The sequence below is a fragment of the Phacochoerus africanus genome, chromosome 4, assembly GCF_016906955.1.
Source record: "Phacochoerus africanus isolate WHEZ1 chromosome 4, ROS_Pafr_v1, whole genome shotgun sequence".
Taxonomy (NCBI): domain Eukaryota; kingdom Metazoa; phylum Chordata; class Mammalia; order Artiodactyla; family Suidae; genus Phacochoerus; species Phacochoerus africanus.
The window spans coordinates 132279734-132293323 of record NC_062547.1 but is presented as its reverse complement, the minus strand read 5'-3'; the positions used below and the strand labels follow the sequence as shown (position 1 = coordinate 132293323).

At 37.3% G+C, this 13590-nt stretch overlaps 1 protein-coding gene across 1 annotated transcript in view; it reads right to left on the bottom strand.

Annotated features, from left to right (window-relative positions):
- Window positions 1–13590, bottom strand: part of ADAMTS19 (ADAM metallopeptidase with thrombospondin type 1 motif 19) — a 264349-nt gene that overhangs the window by 89320 nt on the left and 161439 nt on the right. Inside the window, exons 11-13 of the mRNA XM_047778552.1 lie at window positions 11456–11557; window positions 5653–5780; window positions 4567–4739 (exon numbers count right to left, since the gene is read on the bottom strand). Of these exons, the coding sequence (XP_047634508.1) occupies window positions 4567–4739; window positions 5653–5780; window positions 11456–11557 (403 nt within the window). The remainder of the gene's footprint in view (window positions 1–4566; window positions 4740–5652; window positions 5781–11455; window positions 11558–13590) is intronic.

Here is a 13590-nt window from a genome sequence, read left to right as displayed (position 1 = left end):
CATTCATTTACCTGATATTTATTAAAAGTCTACTCTGTTCAGATACTGTTGATGGTACTAAAGACAGATCAATCATAAAATACAAGTCTTGCTCTTACAATTACTATTTGAAGGGCATATAATAAAGAAATAAAACAAAAATATTATGGTAGATGATAATAAGTGCTACAAAAAACAGTACATCAGTAAAAGGAGAAGCACTGAGTTAATAGTTAAGAAAAGACCAGAAGAAGGTGAGAAAATGAAACATACTGATTTCTGGGAAAAGAGTTTTAGGAGAGAAAGCAACACCTTCCAAGCACTATGACAGAAGGTACTGGACTTATTCTAGGGACAGCAAGGGAGCCAGTGTGGGTGGAAGGGTGTGATGGGGGAACAGTATAGATGACGTCAGAGGCTAAGAGGAAGCCAGGGAGTGGAGACCCTTAGAGGCCATTAGAAGAATATCGGACTCTTACAACTAGTGAGTTGGACAGACACTAGAGTGTATTGAATGGAAGGATAACAAGACATGACTGAACATTTTTTTTTTGGTTTTGGTTTTGGTTTTTTTTTTTTTTGGTCTTTTTGACATTTCTTGGGCTACTCTTGCGGCATATGGAGGTTCCCAGGCTAGGGGTCTAGTCGGAGCTGTAGCCACCAGCCTACGCCAGAGCCACAGCAACGCGGGATCCGAGCCACATCTGCAACCTACACCACAGCTCACAGCAACGTGGGATTCTTAACCCACTGAGCAAGGCCAGGGATCGAACCCACAACCTCACGGTTCCTAGTCGGATTTGTTAACCACTGCGCCATGACGGGAACTCCATGACTGAACATTTTGAATGTACCACTCTGGCTATATGAGACTGAAGGAGGTACAAGGATACAAGCCTAAAAAGCAGTTAGCTGACTTCTACAATCATTCAGGTCAGGAACAGTGGTTACACCAGGAGCGCAGCTCTGGCAATATCGGACAACAGTCAGATTCTGGATACATTTTAAAGAGAGGGCTAATGTGACACTACCGATATTGGGAATGTCTAGGAAAAGAGAAAGAAAAGAAGAAAAAAAATGACTCCAAAGTTTTTGGTCTATGCATCTGGAAATTACATAATGAACATTTATTAAAAGGATGGTGTGAATGGAAGGTTGTGCTATTTTTTTTCTCTAACCTGAGGAAACAGTATGTCTGGAGATCACGTGAGGAGGAAGAAAGGATAATATGTTTGAGGCGGTAAAACAAGAGCAAGATCGGGAGGCAGAGTCAAAGTGAGGCAGGATACAAGAGAAGGACAGCAAGAGGCTTGTGTTGAGCGTGCCATGGTGTGCCCGTTGGCCTTGACCTGAAGAGTTGGGGGGAAACTTCAGAAATGCTTTAAGTGGAGGTCCACATGGCCCAATGTGCATCATATATAAAGATCTCTAGGCTGCCCTACAAAGGGTGGTGGATTGAGGCAGGGAAAAAGAGGAAGCTGAACGACTCCTTTGGAGCCAATACGGTAGCCACTCAAGAGACTCTGAAAACTGGCGGTTAGAAGAGTGAGGTGGGGAGAGAGATTCAGGATGCAAAATAGATAAGCTATGGAGATGCATTAGCTTTGTGAAGGAGAAAGATGGAAATGCTAAGAACAGCACACATCTCTAGCTTGAGCAGTGGAAGAGCTGGCATAACCTTCCCTGTGGTAGGAGAAACTGAAGGTAATCAGAGAGGACTGGAAGGATTACAATTATGAGTTTAGTCTTAAACATGTATATACCCGGGGGAAATATCAAGTAGAAGTTGTACACATGAGTTTTAAGCTCAAGGAAAAAATATGGGTGAAGTCATGAATGCATGATTTATGCCTGTATTTGAAGTTCTGGGAATAGATGAGATCACCTAAGGAGAAGACGTAAAGTGAAAACAGAATAGCATCTGGGAGAGGCATAAGAACACATCAGAGATGACGCAGGAAAGCAAGGACGTGCAGAGGCACTTGAGTGTCTCAAGAACCAAAAGGCAGCCACTCATCTGAATGTGTCTGAGAGGTCAAGTGAGACCAAGACTGGAAATCATTCATCAGGTTTAGTCTCCATGAAAGTCCTCGACATCCGCGAGGTATGTGTTGGTGGAATCCAGACAGAAAGCAAAGAAACAGAGGGCTGCCAAACAGATAGCTCTTTTGAGAAGTGTGTCTGTGAGAGAGGAAACCGTATGTGTACCAGGCTTAGACGGCTATGAGCTCGAAGGAAGGTTTGTATTTTTTTTGTGGGGGAGTCTTATATAAGGTTAAAAATTGAGTGCGGAAAAAGCACAAAGAAGAGATTAACTATATAAGTGAAAGAAGGGGTACTTATCAAACTAGCCGAAAAGGGGAAGGGGGGGATGACAACCATGGCATAGTTGGACCACCTGGGTTTGAAAAGAACGAATTCAAATCTTGCAATGCAGCAGACATCAGAGCATCTGCAATATTGTTAGGTTTCTACGTCTGATGGCCAGAAGATGAGGACGTCATCAACTGATGGCTTTTTCTTCCATTACTTAGTAGAATAATATAACCTGTTGTTTAATTGTGCCCATCAGTGTTTGAATGCTCAGATGCTTACACTGAGGGAAGTGTTTTGTCAGATGAAACTGACAAACAATGGAATTCAGGTCATTAACAGGATTATTAGTACAGTGATGGCGAGCACAGTTCAAACTAAGAGAAGAAGCAATGAAAAAAGAGACGGGAGGCATGACGGTCACTTAAGGCTGAGAATTTACCACCACTTTTGGGAGCTGCAACTGAAACCCACAGCGCACTGATCAGGGGCAAGAATTATCATTCCTAAGTAATAAGGCAGCATATAATTTTCTGAAAATTCTTACTCTGGAATAATTAAAAATTTGCAGGAAGCTGAAAAAACAGTACAGATGGTTTCCACCGTAGTAACTACTATATCAAACCCAGGAAACTGACACTGGTAGGTGTCAAAGTTCTATGTTATTTTATCACACATGCAGATTTTACAGCCACCACCACCACAATCAATATATTGAAGATTACAGCAGCATAAAGTTCTACCTCATGCCACCTCTTTACAGGGACACCCATTCCTCTCTATACCACCACCTGGAAGCCACCAATCTATCTGTTTTCCCATCTCTATAGTTTTTTGATTTTAGGAATGTCAAATGGGAAAAGAACCTGAAAAGAATGAATACGTGTATGTATATAACTGAATCACTCTGTTGTAGAGCAGAAATTATCACAACTCTCTACACCAACCACACCTGAATAAAAATGGAAAAATTTAAAAAAAGAATGTTACATAAATGGAGTCCTACTCAGTATAATGCTCTGACGTCCACCAGGGTCAGCTCATGTGTTAAGAGTGTGTCCTGTTTAATGGATATATGTTTGACTGATTCACTTTCATGCACACTCGAAATTACAACACTTGTTCAAGTCAACTATACGCCAACAAAACTAAATTAAAAAAAAAAAAAGTGTTCTTTTACTGCTGCATACTATTCGATTGTATGGATATACCTCGGTTTGTTACCATTCAGCTACCTAGAACCGTTTTGGTTGTTCTCAGTGTTTGGCTACTGAAAATAAAGCTGCTATGAATGTTTTTGTAGAGGATTTTTTGTGGTTGTAAATTTTTTCTCCAGAATAAATAACCAAGATAGTATTTTCTACATTGTATCATTCATATGTGTTTAGTTATTTAAGAAACTGCCAAGCTATCTTTCAGAGTAGCTGCACAATTCTACATTTGTACCAGCAATGCATGAGAGATCCAGTTTCTCTTTGCTCTCACTGGCATTTTGCAGTGCGACCTTTTATTAAATTTTATTTATTTATTTATTTATTTTTGGTCTTTTTGTCTTTTTAGGGCTGCACCTGCAGCATATGGAGGTTCCCAGGCTAGGAGTCCAATTGAAGCTGTAGCCACGGGCCTATTTCAGAGCCACAGCAATGCAGGATCTGAGCTGCGTCTGCGACCTACACCATAGCTGACTGCAATGCTGGATCCCTGACCCACTGACCGAGGTCAGGGATCGAACCTGCATCCTCATGGATGCTAGTTGGGTTCGCTAACCACTGAGCCACAACGGGAACTCCATCTTTTACTAAATTGTAGTTGATCTCACTGATGTACAATAATCTCTCTCTCTCTCTTTTTTTGGGGGGGAGTGGTGTATAGGGCTGTACCACCAGTATATGGAAGTTCCCAGCCAAGGGGTCTAATTGGAGCTGCATCTGCTGGCCTACACCACAGCCCCAGAAACATGGGATCTGAGCCAAGTCTGTGACCTACACCACAGCTTGTGCATCCTTAACCCACTGAGTGAGGCCAGGGATTGAAACCACATCCTCATGGATATGAGTTGTGTTCATAATCCATGACAGCAACTCTTAATATTTCTTTAAGATACATTTTCAGTCAGCGCTCACGGCGGCATTACGACAGAAGAGGTAGAGAAAACAGAGCTCTCAAACACCTAGAATATCACAATGGGCGTGAAAACACTTATCACTATTGTAAAGCACTTTGCAAACCTGCAACTATACTCAATTACGACGGTGACGATCTGTTGGGTCCTACCTTCATCCATGACAGCGTGCCACTGAAGTACATGCTTTGGGTACGAAGTTCTAACACTATAGGCCTGACATTGCCAGTCTCTGAATCCAGGCAAACCTGCAGGACAAGGTGGATTCTCACATATTCTGTATTGTTTTCTGGGACCATTACAATCCCTCGCTTCAGAACCTAGCCTAGAAAAGATAGTACAAATAATCAATTTTATCTTTTTTTATGTGAACTACTCATTTAAAAAATTAAAAGGCATTATATCAATAAGGTATCATCCTTTATATTACATCTACTTTTGAAAAGGTGGACAAATTAAATGATTGGCCATAGTAGGACATTCATGTTTATTTAAAAATGTTTTCCAATCTTTGATCCATTTATTTTCCAGAGGATACAAGAAACAAAAGCCCCTCTGCCATGAAAATGATACAGAAGAGTAAAGGGCAGAGGCTGTGGACAAAATAGAAAGCCTGCACTTCCCATGAAGGAGGGCGATTCTAAGAATTATTAAGGAGATGCCTCTAAGGTATTCACATACATTATTTAATTGGCTTGTCAAGGAGCTGGGCCACTGAGCCCACACCAAGGGTTAAGGCATAAAGCTGAAATGACTTTCTCACACCTCTTCCTAGGACCACTCTAGGGATGCTGAGGCTAAGCAAGCTGATCTTGCTATGTTCCCTATCTGCACGGGCACTCAGTGAGGTTTCATTTCTCATCATTCTTAGCTTCTAGCAACATTCCTTCGGTTCTCATTCCCTAGTTTGCTGACATCCCATCAGCTTCCTGCCCCTCTCACAGTTCTTTCATATGTTGATTTACTTCTAACGAAGGCCTCCCTGCTTATGTAAACACAGCATTTCATTGGATTTGTCCTCAAGACACCACCTGGCATAGCATTTAATTATTTGTTCTTTGATGGGTTGGTCTTAAAAGAGAGGTTTTACATAAAATAAGGAGGGAAGTTCTGTTTTCCAAAATGGTGTAGGATTTGAGAAGTTTCTTTGGTCTCCAACATGGTTTATCAGTAAAACCTCTTGATTTCAGACAGGAAGACAACAATGCCCTCCCCCAATCCAGGAACTTTGCCTTTACCCAGGACACTGGCGCTCTCGACTGCTGATCCCAGAACTGCAGGTTCGGCTACAGGGACTCCACAAGCTCCACTCTCCGGCCACTCCAGGTGCTGAGGTCCTGCTGGTACATTCTCCAGCCTTACACCACTATTCCAAAAGTTATGTCTTAGGTGAACAAATCAAGGCACAAGGGAAAATCATTCACTGGCCTAGAGAGTCACTCGAATTGTGATTAAATCAGGTCTGCTAGAGCCCCAAACATGTGGAAGTGAAAAGGACCCAAAGTAAGTTGGCACTTGCTTACTGTCACAGTAATACAATAGCTCAGTTCTCATGTCTGATTACACAGTCTTGTCATAAAAACAGTGCACAGATATGTGTACTATTGCCTTGAGAATTCAGTACTTATGACAGAGATAGAGTGAAGAGGGAATATGACGTTGCACAGCCAGAAAGAAAAACCAAGACATTCGAAGAAACACAACCATTTAAAGAGAGGGGGAAAATAACACAGGGTCACATGTAAAAAAGCTAAGATATAAATGCTTCTCCGTAACTAGAGTAAAACAGACATTTTAGCAAACCTAGCAATTTTGATCTGAAATGCCAGTGATTCAGGGTACATTCTTTCCTTGTAATTAAAAAAAAAAAAAAAGAGTAAGACTCAATTTTAGCACTTTCCTTTATACTGTGTTTTCTTTCTTTCTTTTTTTTTTTGGAAAGAGTTCACATCAAATTCAAGCATTAACAATACAGCAAATTTTCGTTCGAAAGCTGTTTATTTGTAAGATCTGAGCAACTAGACTCTTTGAAATTCTGTCATTTCATTCCAATTATTCGGTATCTTGTTTGGTATTGATTAAGTGAGGAAGATAGCCATGAAAGAAGAGAAAGGAATGCACTCACTCTCTTTTTTATATTTATCATTAACTTTAAACAAAAGTATTCAAAGGCATTATTGCTGTGGTCACCTAGGAATGGTTGGCTAGGGCTTGGTGGAGAGATTATAATAATTTCTCCTTATTCCTAGAAAATCAGATATATTATACACATAGTAAACATATTAAAAGTAAAAATTCATTGAACAAAATCATGTTGGAAATAACAAATTAGGAAAATTTAGACAAGTGATTATATAAAGAGAACACTGATCTTCCCAGTCGTCAACAATTTTCTGCACTAATCATAACATGGCTTATGCAGGATTTTGAAGAAACAACAAAAGTGCGAGGCTGCAAGCATCCAAATGTTTTAGCACTGCAGCCCTCAAACTCTCTGATCCTTCATTCTCCCATTTCAAACTGTGAATACTAATCACATTTACCTAATAGACTTTGCAAAGGTTGAATGAAACTAAACACAATGCATAGCCCATACCAAGGATTTAATAAAGGTTAGCATTAATAAAATATTAATAACAATGAATTATATGTATCATTATATTAGTCCTATTAATAAGTTTCCAAAAACCTCACCAAAATTCTATTTAATCTAAAGTTTATTTTGATCATGTTTTTAAATGGTGTTTTTGTTTTTAGAAGCAAGAATGTAGAAAACTAGGCTCCGTAGCTATGTGTGAGCCCAGTTAATGCTCTTCTACGCAATAAAATAATCAATTCCTGCAGATTTTCTCTAATAATATCAAGGTGTAAATTCAACCTCTTTTGGACTCAAGAAATTTTAAATGAAGGCTTGGGAAGAAAAAACAAAACAAAATGTCAATGTCTCACGGTGTACTGCAGTGCTAAGAGAGATTTGGTATAAAGATCCATCCTGAAAATCACAAAAGTGAGAGAAAAGAGACCTTGTAAAAACTTTTAAACAACTTACTGGCTTTAAGGATTTAATGCTATGCTCTTCATGGAAAAAAAAAAAAAATCTTGTGTGAAAGCTGTCAAATTTCAATTGGTCAGGTTGTTTTGACCTACTTGAAGGGTGTTTATTTTTCCCCCAGTGCGTATCACACTTCTTTGCTCATTTAAAAGTAAGCTGGCATTCAAAGGCTGGGTTAGAGTTCACAGCAGACTAAAAATATTCTTGGAAAAACCCGGATCTAGACTTACACGTCATTTAAACTAGACACGCCTGGCAGATGAAGAGAAACGGAAACAGATATACAAGCCAAATTTGCATACATCAATCAGAGGACTTTAAAGAAAGTATAGTATAATAGTTGAAGTTCATCGCCTGCATATCATCAGATCTTTGGATGAAACTATGGAGAACCTGCCTTTGTGGCTTCTAGGTGGTGCTGTGTTTCAACACTGGAGAAAGTGTTCAATGCTTTGTTGAAATTATTATACAATATATTCTATTGGGTTTTTATATAAAATGATCCTAATGATGCTTTCCATGAATTTTCTAGACACAGGCTTTGTTTCATTTGTAATTTTTAGCTTCAAAAATATACTATACACAGTTTAAAAAACTTAAAATTGAGTTTGATTTATGCAAATGCTCAAGAAATATACCATAAAGACTATTTCTGGGAGAGCACATAACCTAGAAGAGTTTGATTGTATATTTCCAGTCTCTCAAATTTCTGTATGAATATGCCTAGAAAGTTGATGGAAATACCCAACTGGAGGAAGGCCATGAAGATGACAAAGAAAACATTATTCTCTAATCAACTCTTCTTGTACATAAAACATTGCTAGATGCAAGAAGAGGATAAGCTCTCTATATGCGAAAGAAGCCATTAAACTCTCTACATATGAAAATTTGTGATTGTAAGGATATTACAATTTTCTATTTTTCAATAAAGAATAATGATGGTAACTTCTTCATTTAGGAACTTAGGAAAGTAAATTAAGTGAAACATATTACGTAGCATCCTTCAAAACAGTCTAAAATTCTAATAAAATGGTATTTAAACGTCCCTTCCCCACCCTCCAATTCCTAGCAAATATTTACAGTAAAAAACATACATTTCTTCATTTAAACCAAACCATCCATTAACGCTTGGACCTCTCTGTTAATGTAAATGTAAACACAGATGAGAATATTATAAGGAGAAAAGGAGAAGAAAGAAAAACGTCTGCTTTTACTTTGGAAAATTCTGTGTAGAAATAGTAGATGAATCTCTGTCTTCACAATCATTCTGAATCATAAAATGTTGGTGGGTTATCTTCTCAGACTTCATTATACACTCTTAGATGAACTAGTTGTACAGCTAAATTAACATCACTAGCATTTGACACATTATACACTTCCCAGCTTTGTTTCTTGGTTGGCAATGCACAGAACTAGCAGTGTTTAGTGCAAGGTTGCAAGCATCCAAATATTTTAGCACTGCAGCCCTCAAATGCAGAGTGTTGGAAGCTATTTTCATGATGGCTCCTAGAGCAGCTGGAACAGATGGAGAGCTGAAGAAGCCCACATGGCCTGAGGAACTGAGAAGTTCATTAGTTATTTCAATACACAAAGCATTACAGAGCCACTAAGAGAGTATCATCAGCACAATTATAGGGAAACAAATACATTTACTTCTAAGGAGTAATTACAGGTTTGACTGCTGAAAGAAGTTGTTTATTTTAGAGAACAATTTATTCTCATAAATATCAGAAGAAAAAAATAACAGAAAAATAGTTAGGACAACAGATCATAAAAATGAACAGATTTTATACTGCCAACAAAGAACGAAGGAAGACAAATGGGTTGTGTGATTTTTGAAGACAAGCGGCTGAATATTTGGTTATCTCTGTTTATTACTGCTTTTGAGTTTCAGGGATGATGGAAATTATTGCTTGTGCAGAGTTTTATGACTCAAGCAATAAATTACTCAGCATAATATCAGGAGGCTTGCCCAATATACACACATTATTGTACTTTTGTATATAATTTAAAAAAGAAAACGAACCCGAACTCTGACTCTCCATATAAGCTCACAGAAAACACATTTGGCAGTCTGTACACAACTGACTGATATTTCACAGAAGTTCATTTTCAAGGAACCATTTTCTTACTGACTGCATCGGGTGATAAAATATTTCTAGACCTTTTTAAAAAGTATTAGACTTAATGTGTGCATTTTTCTTTTTCTAATTAAAGAAATCAAAGAAATAGTAAATGACTATATGCGTAGGCCAAACAATCCAGAAATGTCTGGAGAAAAGTGATATTCACGCTCACGTCCCACTGCTTTATTCCCATCTATCAGTTGCAGTTTGGAGTCTGTATTTTCAAACCATTTTCTGAGTCTAAAAATATATACTCTGTGTGTGTATATTCACATCTGTATACATGCTGGTTACTTTTTCTTAAATCTCAAATGGTATCATAAAGTAACAATTTTTCTGACATACCTATATATTAACCACCATATCTTGTAGATCTTGTCGTGTTAATACACATTTATCTACCTTATGCTGTTAACAGCTACACTGGAACCATTCCTCTCCTGATGAATATTTTTGTTCTTTCTCACTTCTCACCACAGCAAGGTGTATTCTTATATATATATATATATATATATATATATATATATATATTTGTGCCTGCATGTGTCTGTGTACACATGCACATTTGCCTATCTTTATGCACATGTGTATTTACTTAAGACAAAATTCTAGACATGGAACTGCTAGACTTCCATTCTGTCTACTTTTCAAATAAATATTTTTAATTTAAATTGTTTTTTATTTGTAATTAACTTTGGAAATTAATTTTAATAATTTTATTGTTTTAATTTTATTTAACTAAAAATTTCATTAACTTTTTTTAATTAAAATTTTCTTTTTATGGCCATACCCATAGCATATGGAAGTTATCAGGCCAGGGATCAACTCTGATCCATAGCTGTGACCTAGGCCACAGCTGCGGCAACACCAGATCCTTAACCCACTGCACCAGAGTGGAAAAATCCCTAGACGTGTTTTTAAACTAGCCCTCTACATAACAATTTATTCACAAGTAATTGACTCCAAATAGTCTGTAATTGTAGATTCTTTCCAAATGTAATGAAAATTCATGTTCTTCAGAGGCAAGTGTTCTGACCCTACATCTAATAAGTGATCACTGTTCCACTTTCCCTCATATAATAAAAGCTGGAAAATTATGTACACTATTGAGTTATATTGATTATATTAACTATGACCATAAGTTTATATGGCATCAGTCTCCTTCATATTCTTGAAAAGAAAATTAATTTTTAACAGCAATTGCTTTGATCTGGAAATGTACACTAATAAATTTCAATAGCCTGATGAAATAGATATAAACAACAAAGACAGCCAAATATTTACTAATCCCCAAATTATCAGTTGGAATATTTTATTTATGGTACTTGGAAATGACAAGGAACAATTATATTCAATGGCTCTCCTAAGACAATATTTTATACCTGAAAGGATTCATTAGCTCTGAGGGGTTTTACTACTGATGATTTATTTGTGATTATTTTACTTATGCTTAACCTTTTTGAGAGGGTGGGCTGTGCCCTTAGCATACAGAAGTTCCCAGGCCAGCGACTGAACCCATACCACAGCAGTAACCTGAGCCACAGCAATGATAATGCTGGATGCTTAACCCACTAGGCCACCAGGGAACTCTGTTTAATAGTAAAAATATTTCATTTTTATAAAAGTAATACATATATCCAACTCTCCACATTCTCATAATCAACAATAAAAATTACATATCGATATTAACAAAACAACCATGGATCTGCAAAAAACATAAGTATAAACATGAAAATAAAATGCTAAAATCTTTATACATACTGAAAGTATTCCAATATTGTTAAAATAGACACACGTATAACTGGCAGGAGAAAATGCCATTTAATATTTGTTTATTAACTTCAGGCAACACATGTAACTTACCTTACCAGTGTCACAATCGGTTCCATCCATTGGTGGATCTAGTTTGGTTTTGCATTCTTTCTCACCTTCTACCTTGCACCACAACCCTGTGCAAATAACATGCTGAAAACAAGGGCATAATAACTAATAAGAGGAAGGTATCGCATTTTGGAGGTGAGTCAATAATTTTTGATAGAGCTATTTTAACAGAACATCAGACATTGAAGAAAAATATGCTTTAGATACTGTTAATATTAAAATAGAGTATGGCTTATCTAAACTGATGAGAAGACTGACAGACAAAAAGATAAAATCTAATACATTTAACCATTTGAAGTTTCTTTAAATAAAACACATGTGAGTAGAAAGATTTAGTAGCTATGAAAGAAAAATGATACTGAGAAATAACATATTGCCTGCCATATCAGTAAGCCAAAGATGTCACAGTTATTGGAGACGGCAGTCAGCTCCAAGGGTGAGCCTGTGAGCCCTGAGGGAACTCAGGAAGAAAACAAAGAATATCGGCCATTTAGCAGCCACAGACTGCAGCCAGTCCTGATGGTAAGGCCTGAGGAAACTCAGGATGTGAAAACACAGAATACTGGCCCCAGATAGCTGAGATGCCTATCAAAGGAATTATTTCAGTGAACCCAGACCTCTGCATCACCTAATACATACATCTAGTTTTCTGTTCTTGGCGGTAATCTTTTGTTCTCACTGCCTATTCTTTGTTACAAAACCCCTATATATCTAAGCTCCCCCCTCACCTCCTCTGAGCAGTTTGCTCAGAGTTACTTGAGATGCCGCCTCCCAGACTTAAGTTCTCATGTTAGTCCACTGAACAAGATGTAACTTTCAACTTGTAGGTTGTACATATTTTTTAGTCTCCAATACCTTTATATGAATCAGGCTGGAAGAATTTAAGTAATGAGCTTACGGTATGAATTTAGTGCCTCCCATCCTAAAGCCTATCCTCACATATGCTCTGCTTTATGCCCATATACCATGCTTAGTACTTCATTCTTTCAACATCTAGCCTTGGCACACAATACAGAAATTCTCAGTGGGTATATTTCTGTAAGTTATTATCAGTCATTTCTACTTCGACATAAGTGAGTTCTGGATTCCCAGGATACAATTATCCTAGGGAAATGTTGAGGAAATAAAAAACAATAATGGGATAAAACAGCAGAAAGATAGCAACACTGAAAGAAGCAAACTCTACAGCTGTGGCCACACATAAATCAAGAGGCAGAACGACCATATTCTCCAGGAATTTCTATTTCTATAGGATAGTGGATGTTTCTTAGATACAAGCATGTTATTCACAAATTACACAGCAATATAAACTCCTTGTGGCATATTTAACAGTGATAATCTACAGTGAAGATGGCTGTGTGACTCTCTAACCAGATATGTGGAGAAGAGGGCACAAGAGAAGAGGTTGATAAAGACAGAACAAGTAAGTGCCAATGGGAAAGACACAGCCATAAAAGGGTGAGAAGAACACCAGTTAAATGGGAGGAGGTACATAAGAGAAGGGAGTAGTGAACACAGTTTTAAAGATGCAAAAGGCAGATCTTGAATGCCAGCGAGGACTAGGGACTCCATCCATATTTGGAAGGAAAAAGAAGCCACTCAGCAGTTGACCAACAGGTTGATAAGATAAAAAGGCTATTTTAAGAGGTTTACTCTGGCAGTGGTGTTCCAAACAGGCTGAAAATCACTGCGAAGTTAAAATTAACTTATGACCCAAATCTATTAAATACTTTGGGAATGATATCTTTAAACTAGGTTTCCAATAGGTCTGTTGCAACACTAATACTGAATTTGCTATAACTCCTCAAATACCATTTTCCCATTCTTCCATTATTTAAAAATTTCAGATTTTTGAAATGCTTGTAAACCCTTAAAGATTCAATAGTACATGGCAAGAGTGTGATATATTTTATTTATAATATTTCATCTACTGTGACAGTTTTTCAGCTTCAAAATATTTCATACAAATATATCTTACTACATTTAGTATATGATTTAGCTTCATTTATGTGCTTTTATTTGTATAAATCATTTACCAAAAATTCATCAAGGAATTAATTTTAAAGAATACCTAAATCAAATATCTTTTCTGTAATATTTTAGATTTTTGAAAATAA